This window comes from Polypterus senegalus, chromosome 2 (assembly GCF_016835505.1).
Source record: "Polypterus senegalus isolate Bchr_013 chromosome 2, ASM1683550v1, whole genome shotgun sequence".
Classification (NCBI taxonomy): domain Eukaryota; kingdom Metazoa; phylum Chordata; class Cladistia; order Polypteriformes; family Polypteridae; genus Polypterus; species Polypterus senegalus.
The window spans coordinates 97697492-97711115 of record NC_053155.1 but is presented as its reverse complement, the minus strand read 5'-3'; the positions used below and the strand labels follow the sequence as shown (position 1 = coordinate 97711115).

General features: G+C 35.2%; 1 protein-coding gene across 1 annotated transcript in view; it reads left to right on the top strand.

Moving 5' to 3' along the window:
* Positions 1-13624, top strand: part of elmod1 (ELMO/CED-12 domain containing 1) — a 92763-nt gene that overhangs the window by 22297 nt on the left and 56842 nt on the right. Inside the window, exons 3-8 of the mRNA XM_039744206.1 lie at positions 286-431; positions 4758-4786; positions 6914-7011; positions 9611-9740; positions 10772-10905; positions 13271-13339. Coding sequence (XP_039600140.1) covers positions 286-431; positions 4758-4786; positions 6914-7011; positions 9611-9740; positions 10772-10905; positions 13271-13339 — 606 coding nt within the window. The remainder of the gene's footprint in view (positions 1-285; positions 432-4757; positions 4787-6913; positions 7012-9610; positions 9741-10771; positions 10906-13270; positions 13340-13624) is intronic.

The window sequence follows — 13624 nt, the reverse complement described above, 5'->3', positions numbered from 1 at the left end:
TGGAAAACCCAAAACAAATAAGAGCACTGGAGGTGGGATCCAAAATGCAAGGTTATTTGAAAGTAGAATATTAGTGTACTAAAAATTTTACAAAGCCTCAGGATATATGGTATGTGAATAATCTATCTAAAATTTGATGCAGGTTTGCTTTTATGGAAAATACTGTAAGAATAATGATGCAAGTTGGTGTGTCAAAGATTACTCTTTTATTACAAAAAACACTGAAAATTTGATAAATGAAAGGAAGACATGTTCAATCTCTTTAATGTGTATGTGTTTTTTTAGGACACTGGTTCAGTTTTTCCTCTTCTTCTATTGTAAATGCCTTTGGCGGTGTCTGAAGTTTGTCCTGAGGAAGGTGACTGGACGATGTGAACTTCAACGAATTTGTTACTCTAATAAACCAGGGGCACGTAGAACACTAAAGATTGGTAAAGTTCTTTCTCTCTCAAAACTATTTACATTTAAATACTACTTAGAATATAATACATTTTAACAAAATGCCATAATTATTCATTTTGAATACTTTGTTATATATAACAGTTATGGCTACAGTACATCTTATAGTTGTTTTCTTTACATATTTTATAATGGAGTATACCAAACTAATCAAAATGCACGTATATATTTTTAGATCTCTGTATGTTTTGAGGTTCCATAAATTTAAAAACAGCTCTCTTTCATATGTAGATTTTCTTATTTGTACATTCACTGCTGCCCCAAATTTACAGAAGAATTAAATTACAGTTACCACTTTGTGCTAATACCATAATGACTGTAGGAGTCATGTACCACTATTATTTGTCTCTGTTACTTTTCTTTTTTATTCATTCGTGTTTTTTTAATCGTAACTTATTAAAGAGGTTGGAAACTATATCAGAAATATTAACAAAAATAACATTTATGGGGGCGGCATGGTGGCGCAGTGGGTAGCGCTGCTGCCTTGCAGTTAGGAGACCCGGGTTCGCTTCCCATGTCCTCCCCGCATGGAGTTTGCATGTTCTTCCCGTGTCTGCGTGGGTTTCCTCTGGGCGCTCCGGTTTCCTCCCACAGTCCAAAGACATGCAGGTTAGATGGATTGGCAATTCTAAATTGGCCCTAGTGTGTGCTTGGTGTTTGTGTTTGTCCTGCGGTGGGTTGGCACCCTGCCCAGGATTGGTTCCTGTCCTGTGTTGGCTGGGATTGGCTCCAGCAGACCCCTGTGACCCTGTGTTTGGATTCAGCGGGTTGGAAAATGGATGGATGAATGGATAAAATTTATGTTAATCTGTTGATTGTATTGGTAATTTTGATAAATCTTGCACCATATACTTTATCTGTTATTTATTTCAGAAGTCTTATTTGAAATTACTCTTTAAGTATTTAGCAGTTCCATCACTTGTAGGTACAATATGCAGTATCTTTTAAGCTCTTTACCAATAAGTGACACATTCCTTTTTGCCATTGATAAGCTTGTTATGAAAGCAACTGCTGAATAAAGTTTCATCCAACCTTAGAGGATTCCAGCAGGACATTAAGTAAGATAGTTTAGATGGTCAGTTAGTTGTTGTGCACTGAATAAGGCATGTAATTTCAAAGAGGCTCACTGACATTCCCTCAACTAATCCCTGGCTTCTTTTTATATAGCTATTCCCTATTGTTCCACTTATTTATTTATTTCAAAATATAGTAAAACTTGAAGTTTTTTTATATGTCACCTTTCACTATTAGACTGCACTTTACAAGCACACAAAAATACAAGTCAGAGTAAAAAATACATTAAAATAGTGTTGTATCTTTGTTAATCAAAGTATTTAGAAAAAATTTCAATGTATTTTATTACATACTAGCAAAATACCCGTGCTTCGCAGCAGAGAAGTAGTGTGTTAAAGAAGTTATGAAAAAGAAAAGGAAACATTTTAAAAATAACGTAACATGACTGGCAATGTAATTGTTTTGTGACTGTTATGACTGCTGCTGTCATCAAGGATTTGATTATCATTATTTCTTTCAATCAGGTTCGTATTTGGAGGATGTGTTGTGTTCAAGTTACATTCCGTGTTTGTCAACCGTTGTAAAGATAACAGGTTTCATTCATCGAAGTGTTCACTACCCAAATTGGTATTCGTGAATCTAAGATGTTTAACAGGCATTCCTGGTATTAAGTTGTGGATTTGCCTGCGAATATTTAGCGGCAGCGTGTCTATGAACGTAATTTAAACTTAAGCTTTACACCTTGCTTTCCTATTGATATGTCTACAAAGGCTTGTTCAGCTTCAGAGGGTTGTTCCTTTCTTACTGCATCAATAAACAGCTCGTCTTCCTCTTTATCTGAGACATCACACACTGCATGCACGGGTTTACCTTTTCGAGTCCTGCAAACTTTAGCAAAGTGGTTCAATTTACCACATTTTTTACACTGTCTTCTTTAGCTGGACATTGACTTTTTCCACCGTGTGCTTTGTTTCCGCAGTAGCTGCACTTATGAATATGCTTGTATGTGTCACTCGCTTCATATTCTTTTGCTGCCTTCTCAATTGTGTAATGCGTTTTTTGTTCAGTGCTCTTTGGAGCTCTTGCTTGTTGTCTGCGTACTGCGTTCACAGTCAGTTCATGTGAGCCGCTCGGAGTACATGCATCTAAGGTTCTCAGCTGTGCTTGTGCTATCTCGTGCGATCTTGCGATGTCCACGGCTTTATTTAATGTTAGCTCAGACCCGGCACTTAAAAGTTTCTCTCACACTTTCACTAAGTTTGTGCCAAACACTATTCTATCCCTGACCATCTCATCTTCGTTTGCATAAGCACAGTCCTTCACCAGCAATTTTAACTTCGTTACAAAGTAATCAAAAGTCTCGTTTATACCCTGCGTCTTCTCATTAAACTTGTATCTCACAAATATCGTATTCGTCTTAGGCATGACAAATGCCTCAAAATGGTCATAATAAGTTTTCAGTACCTTGGCTTCCTCCTGGGTGAGAGTCCATGTGTTAAAAATGTCTTTTTTCCCCAGTCCACAGAAGCAGGTAGCTGCATTTCTCACTCTCGTCTTTGCCTTTTAGCGGGTCAGAAGACATCAGCTCCACGTGCTGTCGGAACTTTTTCAATTCTCCCGGCAGGTTAAGAGAATCCCAGTCAATTCGTGGCGAGGCAACTCCAACAAAATCCATGACTGTCCTCTATTCTGACACCATGTCTTGTTTTCACAAATTGTGAAAAATGAAATGATGGCGAGACTTTCTTTTAAAGTATGCAGGGGAACTTTATTTATTACAGCTCTTACATTCACGGCATCCGTGCTCTAAATTAACTTCCATTATAGTAACCTTGAGGTCCCTTTTTCTGGTGCCCTCTTGATGATATAGGCGCCTAAACTATGCCTGATAATAATACATTTCAATGACATATAAATAATACAGTGATCACCTCGATAGACATCTCACCACCCAAATCAATACTCGTGAATCTAAGATGTTTAACAGGCATTCCCGGTATTAACTTTTTGATTTGCCTGCGAATATTTAGCGGCAGCGTGTCTATGAACTTGTGGAATTGCCCACGAGTATTTAGCTACAGCGTCCCTATGAACTTGTGGATTAGCCCGCGAGTATTTAGCGGCAGCGTCTCTATTAACTTGTGGATTAGCCCGTGAGTATTTAGTGACAGCGTGTCTATTAACTTGTGGATTTTTCTGCGAGTATTTGGTGGCAGCGTCACAAAGTTGTTTTCGTCTAGCTGCATCAGAAAATATAGCACAACGCCTCCTTTTTACTGTTTTCTCACAGCTTGGATTGCTGCTGATGGACGGCCTTATATGGGCAGGCACTCAATTACGTGGGAGGCGTGGGTATGGGGGACGCAATATAGGCAGGCAGCCAGCTACGTGGGAGGCGTGGTGATGGGGGACGCAATTCCGCCTCACACGGCGACCGAGATGCAGGCAATGGCCGTATATATGTACATAAGTAGGATTCAGTTATGACCGTTACGCCTAGAATTTCAAAATGAAACCTACTTAACTTTTGTAAGTAAGCTGTAAGGAATGAGCCTGCCAAATTTCAGCCTTCTACCTACACGGGAAGTTGAAGAATTAGTGATAAGTAAGTCAGTGAGTCAGTCAGTCTGTGAGGGCTTTGCGTTTTATTAGTATAGATACAGAATATACATATATGTTTAGAAAATATCTAATATAATTAGTCTCACTTTACTGCTGATGAGTTTACTTCCTGCAACTGGTCTAAAAACGTACTTGCTTTTAGACTTAATAGATTTTATGTGACATGAACACATAATTGAATTCATTGTAATTTATGAATTAGAAACATTTTGTTGTTGATTTTTCTATCTTAACATTAGTAATTTATTCCTAAAGGTTTTTTATGGAACATGTTTTCTAATGTATATTGTGCACTTTGTGTATTTAATGTTGTAATGGTATTAAAAGTTTATATTGATTAATTTATTTTGAAATATCTTTTGAACATTTGTTCTTTCTCTGAACAGTGCATAAATGAATATGTATCCTTGCATATTACATACTTTTAACATAGATATCAATCTTTTATTATGAACCTAAAATGCGTAGTCCCTGCTAAAATCTGCTTGCAAATTTCTAATTATTTTATTAAAATTACTTTTGGTTGTTATGTTAGTGAACTATGTTTGCATAGTAGAATGGTACAAACTCAATGTTTCAAATATTATAAAAGATGATGTAAAATGAAACAAAACTGTTTATAGTCTGAACAAAAATATTTTTATTCTATTTTGCTTTAACAGAGTCCTCTCTTCGCTTCTCTAAAAATGAGGTGAGTTTGTTCAGGTGTTTTGCTAACATTAAATTAATTGAAATAAAAAACATTAATAATAATCATAATAATAATTATGAACACTCTTGTAAACTCTCTCAGTTAAAACACGACTAAATTAAAGTATTGAATTAGTCATTAATCATCTTATGCATGGAACTGTGAATTGGACATAACAATAGGTATGAGAGTGAAGGTGCTTTTTGAAGAGCGCCTTTAATGCTACTGATCCATTAGGTGTGCCATTGTTCTAGACATACTGGGAAAGGCTTTGTAATAGTTTGGCCTAGAATACGCAGCAAAAATAAACATTCTTCTGACAAACTGAAACAGTAATGGATCAGCCTGCTTCTGACATCTTGCAATTACTGCACCTTTTCTAACATCCATCACTCAGTTAAACTAGAGCAGCTGAGTTGCCTAGTAATTAAAGTGGACAGTTTTGCCTGCATCTGTCATTCTACTGATTACTTAAAAGCAAAAAGCTTTCATTTTAAAATAACAACAGAATGTTACATTTTATGTTTTTAATCATTAAGGTGTTGATGGTGCAAACTTACATAAAATCTAATAGATATCATACTTACAGGTGGAAAATACATTCCTCTGAGACTCAAATTTTGTTAATGCTGTTTCAGTTTGTTGATGTACAAACATGTTTTAAAATCTTTAGTAATGTATTCATATGCCATACCATTCTATAAATCCACAGAATGTTCCATATTTATTAAATCAATCAAAACACTTATATATCATTAATATTTTCTTAATGTTTATGTAAATATCATGTTCACATTAATATACCAATCACCTACAATAAAAGAAAGACTGAGAAATGATTCATTCATTGTTATACAATTTTTACATGAATAGTTAAAATAAAAAAGGAAATACTAAGGAATTTACCAAACCAGTTTCATAGGTCAGTGAACGATTTATGGCCAAAAAACGGAATAGTTTATGAGACATTCAGTTTTTCTTGTCAGTTTTGAACGTTTTTATACTTCTGGAATAATAAATATGTCTTATCTTGATGTGATTAAATATAAATATCTTCCAACCTTGTGAAAAGTTGTTTGTCAGTACAGTGCTGCTTCCAGATTACAAGATGATTAATATTTACTTTCAAGTCTTGTATCAAGCTTAAGCAATGTTGGTAAAGGCAAGTCCCAAATATCAGCCATTAAAGGACAATTTCGGTATTTTCAAATCAGAATGTTTTGTTCATATTCAAGGCATATATGCATGTAACGTTTTACCTATAATTTTATCTACCCTTTACCTATTCATATACTTACCTGTATATTTCATTTTCATTCATTTACCACATGCTATTGTGTTCTAATGTGATGTATTTTTTATAAATTAAAAATATATATATATATATATATATCATGCCTTTTTGTAATTTAAAAGGTAATCAAGGGTAGTCACAAGTCCAAATAGTAAAACAAAAGCTTTAAGTTATCGAATACGTCAATAGTTTAAACCAGGAGTATTACTGAATATCGAACCATGTCTTGAGGATGCACATACTGTAAAATAGCACATTCATGTCATTTTCGGAAGGAAAATGTTTTCACCTTGAAAACCTTTCTCCTAATATTGCTATTAACATTATTGAATATTGATTCCCAGATGTGAAAAGTAATCTCACATTATTGTGTCGTATAATCCACATGTCAGTATCCCAGTCATATGCTCAAAAAGTGCAAAACATATTATTTTATGCTAAAATACTGATATATAGGTACTTACGGAAAAATCAGCATTCATCATAAACCGGAAGCACAAATCACACAGAATTTACTTGAAAGGAATCTTGACAAATGAATGGGGTGGAGAGGTTGATCTTAAATAGGCAGCGCTGTTTAAGTACAAACATAACTAAACAGTTGTACTTTGCAAAAATAATTTGTAGGTCACCTTTAGTATAAAAAAATTGAATAGATAAACATTATATAACATTCTCAATGCCACTTAATCCACCTCATGGTTGCAGCCTATTCAGTCAGCATCCAGTGCAAGACAGGAAACAACTCTGGTAAGGACACCAGTCCATCAAATAAACATTTCCTAAATATATGAATACATGGCAAATGTCATATGCTTTTTTTTTGTATACAGCTGTTGCAGAAGGCAGTAAGTGCCCATCCAGATGCTGTCGAGAAAACTACAGAGGATATCATGAAGTTGAAAAGGATTAACCCAGATACCAATCCTCAGTAAGGGACTAGTCAATTTTTGATAAGTCAGGCTTTTGTGAGATACTAATGTGACCGAGGAACATATAGTCATAAAATAATCACAGATAGCTGTTAAAAAGATACTTGCTTCTTGACAATTTCTTAAGCACTGATAATACAACAAAGTGATATATTTTAAATACAAATTGATATCTAACGTTGTATTTTTTTTTCTTACTTTATCTAAAGCAAATTCAGCTCCCCACTGTATTTTATCCAAAGGTCAGCCCTTCTGAGTTAAAGCATTTCCAGGGTAGAGATTTCCCATGAATACTTACATTAGTTTAGTGACTGAGGTGTTTTTTTATGTCCTAAGATTCAAGGAATTCTTCATTATGTTACATAATGGTACAACCAAATGCATTTGGTGATTTTTCCCTGTAAATTATTATTATTTTTGATATGCATATCTGTATATTATGTTGCATATACATTTTATCTAAATTGAGACAGTGATTTTTAAATGTTCTATTGCTGTCTGCTTTGATGCCAGTGGTTAACTACTTCACTGTGTGTAGCTGATCCCAGGCCCTGCTTACTGGATCTAAGTGCCATTTATACAGTATATGTTGACTTATACAGTAGACAAATTTCTTCACATTAATTTTGTTGCTGCCCTACACATGGGTTTTGCCACCTGAAGTAGTAGAAGAATGACAGCTGGTAAGCTTATTGCATATATAGTGTATATAGACAAAATTGTACACTAGTACGCTTTCAGCAGAGATCCTCACTTTATTAAAATAGTATATTTACAGAACAAAAGTTTTAAAAGAATGTTAGTATTTCCATTGGCAATGTTTCTGGTACTAAAACAAGGGGAACATTTTTCAAAAATGTTGATAACAAAACTTGGCCTCACTAATACTCATATTTAACCCTATTTTTCCACACATCCACTGGTATTCAGTACTATGGATGCTGTATTGCCCATCATGTCAAAATGACAATACCCTATTTTAACAGCTTTGATCAAGACTTTCAAATGCAGCTTACAGTATTTCTGGCCATACCTTCCACTTAGTTGTATGTACATTATAGTCTTAAGTCACATTCAAGAAACTTGTTATTTTTTGCAGTGTCATATAATCCATCTTATCCCACACTCTTCCAAGATGTTCTGCCATAAAAATGTTTTATAGTCATTATCTGGCACGTTGTGAAAATCATTGACAGCTCATTGAGATTCTCACCAATACAACTTAAATGGCCTTTCCAGGAAATTATTGATAAAGAATCTGTATCTAACTATGCCTTTGATAACATAACATTTTATAACCTGCATAACACAGTTCAACATCCTTGGGAGCTGTAGCTTATCCCGTCAGCACTGAGCAAAAGGCAAGAAACAACAGGACAGGGTGCAAGTGCATCATAGATCTAAATCATGCACCAATTGACAGTGTCAGTTTTCTGTTTCACAAGCACATTAATGGGAATCTGGAAGGAAAGGAAAGTGCCCAGCTAATGCAGGCACTGGGTATACAGTACATGCAAACACTACACACACAATGACCAGGCATGACATTTAAGCCTTAGACCCATGAGGTAAGGTCTGTAGTCACCATGGCCTCGTAGTTTGTTTATGTTTAGAAATCATTGACAATTACAATCATTGACAATTACTTTATGGTAATTATTTTACTCATTCAGATATTTCAAGCAACTTCCCAGGTTCTTGCAGGGCTGTTCATGAAATTATTGCACAAAATATTCTCCTATCTATTCAACAGAAAATGCTGTAGTCATACTGTCCAGTCTAGAGCAAATTTGAAAACATATTTTCATTTGTAAGAAATCATTTATTCATAACTGAGGTTCTGGATGCTGCAAACTGCAAACAGTTTGCAGTTACACTTTAAGGCATTCAGTAGTATGGAAGAGAATGTTTCTTTATGTCACATCAATTTATTTAGACTGTCACTGTCAGTTACATTTTATTGAGATTGGCATTGTAAGGGGAGAAACATATGTTAGCAGAATTAAATGGACAGTGAAAAATATTATTTGACAGCACTTGGAAAAAGCCAGTTGCATTGGACAGAGCAAAGGGAGGCATGCACAAGTGTTTGATTGTTAGTAATCCCGCCATATTGATTAGAAGACAAAAGATCATATATTAAAATATTGGTCACTTTTCTATGTCCTAAAATCATTCCAGATGGGATTATGTATATCTAATATGTGCCTTTATTTTAAAACAGATGGTAAACTAGTACATACAGATTGCTTTGTATAAATGTGTTGTTTATTTTTTATATGTCCGCAAAGTATTAGTTTATGAGATATGATCTAGTTTCTATAATTATGTTTCACATATAAATGGTTTTTGGAGGGTTATTATTAAAACTGCATTTTGTCAAGGTTTTGAATATAATTTACTTTGAAATGGATTGGTACATCACATACCAAGGGGTAGTAATATTTTTAATTTGTGTGGTATTAAATTGTTTCAGTCCTAATGATAAATTGAAAATTGCCAACATATTAACTGTATGTTGTTCACTTAAGTGGACAATATTATTATGGAAATTTATGATTTGTCTTGACTTTCAATGTTTTTGTTTATTCTGTTCAGACTGGGAATATCTCTGCAAGCTAGTCTTTTGCAGATTATTGGATATCGAAATTTGATTGTTGAAGTTGAAAAGCTGCGGAGAGAATCATACGATTCTGAGAATCCAGAGCATGAAAAGATGCTGCTGAAGGTGGGTAGAAATGAGATGCATACTAGATTTGCCAAATGTAGTAGGGTTTACAGCCATTAGGCATTCAAATGCTGCAGTTCTCCACTGATCTAATTAGTGGGTAATTTTTAATTGTACTGTACATTGTTATTTATATTCCACTGGAAAAAAAACTTTCCTTTTTTCGCTAAGCATTTGGGATAGGTAAGAACATTAACTCATCAATCTTTGAAACCATGTTTATCCAATACAAAACTGCACATACCTGGAGTTTGTCACAGTAGCAGCAGCCCCAAATGTTAATTCTGGACTGACAATTAATTCTGGAATAACACTTTCATAGAGGGCATACCTATACACACATCCACACAATTTCAAACTTAGCCAACTGAAAGTCACCATGCATATCTATTAGATTTTGTAATACACCCTAGTACCCAGGGAACAAAAGTTAGTCCAGTATATATGTTGGACAAAGTGCCACCATACCATCCAATAAATAGAGTCATGTGTGTTTTAAATTAAATGGCTCCCCATCCTTATTTTTTGCATTTTCTTATTTCCTTATGTTTTTGTTTTGAATGCATACACTCCAGTGTATGCTTACTGTGTAGATAAAGGTTATAAAAAGATATCTTAGAGTATGAAAATAATTGTATAAACTTTTAATTTGCAAAAGATTGGCTTAAATAAATATTTTTAAAATACTGAATTGATAACTCAGCAGTAGCTCTTAACATATCATTAATATGAGGTGATTTATTAGAAATAGAGATCCATTTTTATAGAAATCTAAAAAGTACCTATAGTCTAAAGTTTTTGTTCTGTGCATTTATGTGTATTTCTTGAAGTCTGCATGCATAGCAGAAGCCAGCTGCACAGTATATAAGGCTTAAGCTTGGCAAAAAAGTAAATGAAAGCCTGATCTATATGTGGACTGACAAGCAGTCTGGAATCTCTCAGTTGAGCTCGGCACAAGCTGGGAACACTTAAAGAAGAATAAAAAATGCACCATTGTTAAGCACAATATATTTGATTTTCTTTTTTGACAGCTCTGGAGTTCTCTACGACCTGATACAGCTCTCAAAGGCCGCATCACGAAACAGTGGTGTGAAATTGGTTTCCAAGGCGATGACCCTAAAACAGATTTCAGAGGAATGGGATTGCTTGGTTTATATAACTTAGTGTAAGTAGAGCATTTACTGGCTTCACTTCATCAGTGGCTAATCAGAACATGCTGGGATATTCATATGTTTAAAAGCAGAGATCAGGCAGTTACATGATTTGCAGTTCCTTGAAAAATGTAGTTAAGTGTATTTACTCTATGTTAATCAATAAAAACATGAAGTCCAGTAGGAAAGGAACTTGAATGACTCTTCAGTAGAAAGGCAGGCAGCAGTAAAAAATATTTTTAACTGTGAACTCCTTCCAAATGCAAGATCAAGTTGACAAAAAAGATGCTTTTGCATTTTAGTTAATGGATCCTCGATATAGCTTTCTTGTCTTGGCAATACAGAGAAAGCAAAATAAATTATTATTACAATAAAGCAGAATTTAGATTATATGCAGACATAGGGGATAGGATTGGTGAGTTTTGTTGGGCTGAAAGGTTTGTTCTTATTGTGAACCACTAGGAGCACCAGAGAACCCCAAACCCCAGACACAACTTCACAGAGACAAGTCTTGTTTAAATAAAACTGATTTATTTGTACAGTTACCTTCCACAAAGGTTCAAAAGCACAATCACCACAACACTCCTTAGTTTCTCTTCTTTCTTTTCTTCTCCTCGACACCTCCCAGGCTAGCTTTGTCCACTTCCACCCAACTCTGCCTCACCTGGATGAGGACGGCAAGTCCTTTTATATTTGCTAACCCGGAAGTGCTTCTGCTCTTACACCCGCATGATCTGCAAGCATTTCCGTGTTAGGCAGAAATCCCATGCCATATGGCTCTTTCATTTTCATAGTATTCCCTGGTGGCACCCATGGTACCCAACATAAAGAATTCCAAGTCCCGTAGTGCCCTGTGAGAATCTGGGGCACCACTGCAATTGGGGGAAGCTGCCATCTAACATCCTGGGGGAGGCAATGTACCAAATCTATTGTTCTTCCCAGTTCTTCCATTATATGGGTCTCCCAGCTTGGTATTGTTCCTGGATCTAAACCAGCCAGGACGCCTGTGTATTCCTCCATGCACTGAGATCCTCTGCCTCTATTCTGGGCAAGGAAGAGTTTTCTTTGCTCCATTTCTGGGAGTGGCATAGGGCTGGCTTCCAAGGAACCATCCTCCTTCCTGGCCAGGATATGCCTGCCTCTGCATATCGTCCATCACAATATCTACATTTTTCTAATGTAATAACATGTTTAATAATAAACATAATAATATCAGTATATATGCTAATAATGTGAAATGTAGATTCCTCAAGGAATCTTTCCACACCTTGGATTTCACACCTACATATAATAAACAAACGGCATTTTGCTGTGAATACAAAACATTTAAAATAAAGTTGTTTGACCTTATCCTAAATTTAATAAACTGGAGCAGAGATGTCTCCTTTGCGTGGTTTACATGTTCTTTGCTTGCATGTGTTTGTTTTATCATTTTGATTTCCATCCACATTTTAGAAATATTCACTAACACTTAGGTGTGAAAATATTTATAGTGAGAGCAGCAAGGTAGGACAGTGGTTACTGCTCCTGTTTCACTTACTGTATCTGGATGCTTTCTGTGTGGACTTTGCCCAATTTCTGTCTGTGTTTATTTTGGGTACTCTGGTTTCCATATACTTGCTTACTAGTTAAATGAGCAAACCTAGATTGACCTGTATGAATGAATTGATTGTGTCTTCCTTGTATCAAAGTGGTGTTCAGTATGTTTTCTTCTTTATATCTGATGTTTTCACTGGAGAATCCACTCCACTATAACAATGAATTGGATTTTGTGGGTTTGAGAATGTTACGTTGAAAAGCATTTCATGCAGCGCAGGTACAGCAACGTTATTTCACAGGATACTAAGTTTGGTTAGCAAAAATGATTTTTTTTGTGAAAATAATAAGATGTATTAGCAATGAATATAATTGCATTACACCTAATCTTGAGGCAGTATTAATGTGGCTTGTTAGTGAACTGTGCATTTGTTATAAATTCATAACCTGTTGTCTTATAATCCTTCCTCTTTTGGTTCCTTGTTCAATATGCCAGTGCTAAGTTGAAGTCTGTGTCTTGACATGTCACATGCTGATCATCATTGACAAGCTTGTCACACTCACACATACCATCACCATGGCAATGGCAGGCTTAACATTTCCCACTGGCATTTTGAAATGATAGCATGTGAAATGGCAAGTTGAAGGCTCAGTTAACAAAATACCGCAGTAGCAGCACTAGAATTTAAATTTCAAACAGTCTGCAAAAAATGATGTTGGGAAACACTGAGTCCTTTCAAATTATTTTATTCATGTCCTTATGGGTGTAATTTTCTTGTACAAAAACTGAAGGTAACTAAATACGAAATCATTTCTTTTTTTTTACTCTTATATTTTTAACAGCTACTTTGCAGAATATGACAGTGTCACCTCTCAACAGTTATTGCATGATTCTCTTCAGCCAAAATACAGGTAGAGTATCAAATTCACATATCATTGACTTCATGATATCATTGAAGGCTTCTTGCATGTATTTTTATCATTATGAATAAAAGATATAGAGGCTAAGGAAAAAAGAAACAGTTAAGGGTTGTGAATCTTAAAAAAGCAAACTAGTTAAAACTAAGGCAAAGCATATATGGTGAATTAGCTGCAGTAATTGCTTACTAAACAAAAACATGGCTATACCAAAAACCTAAAGCCACTGTGGCTCCTACGTGGAGAATATGTATATGGGACTACCCTGACCTCAGAAGT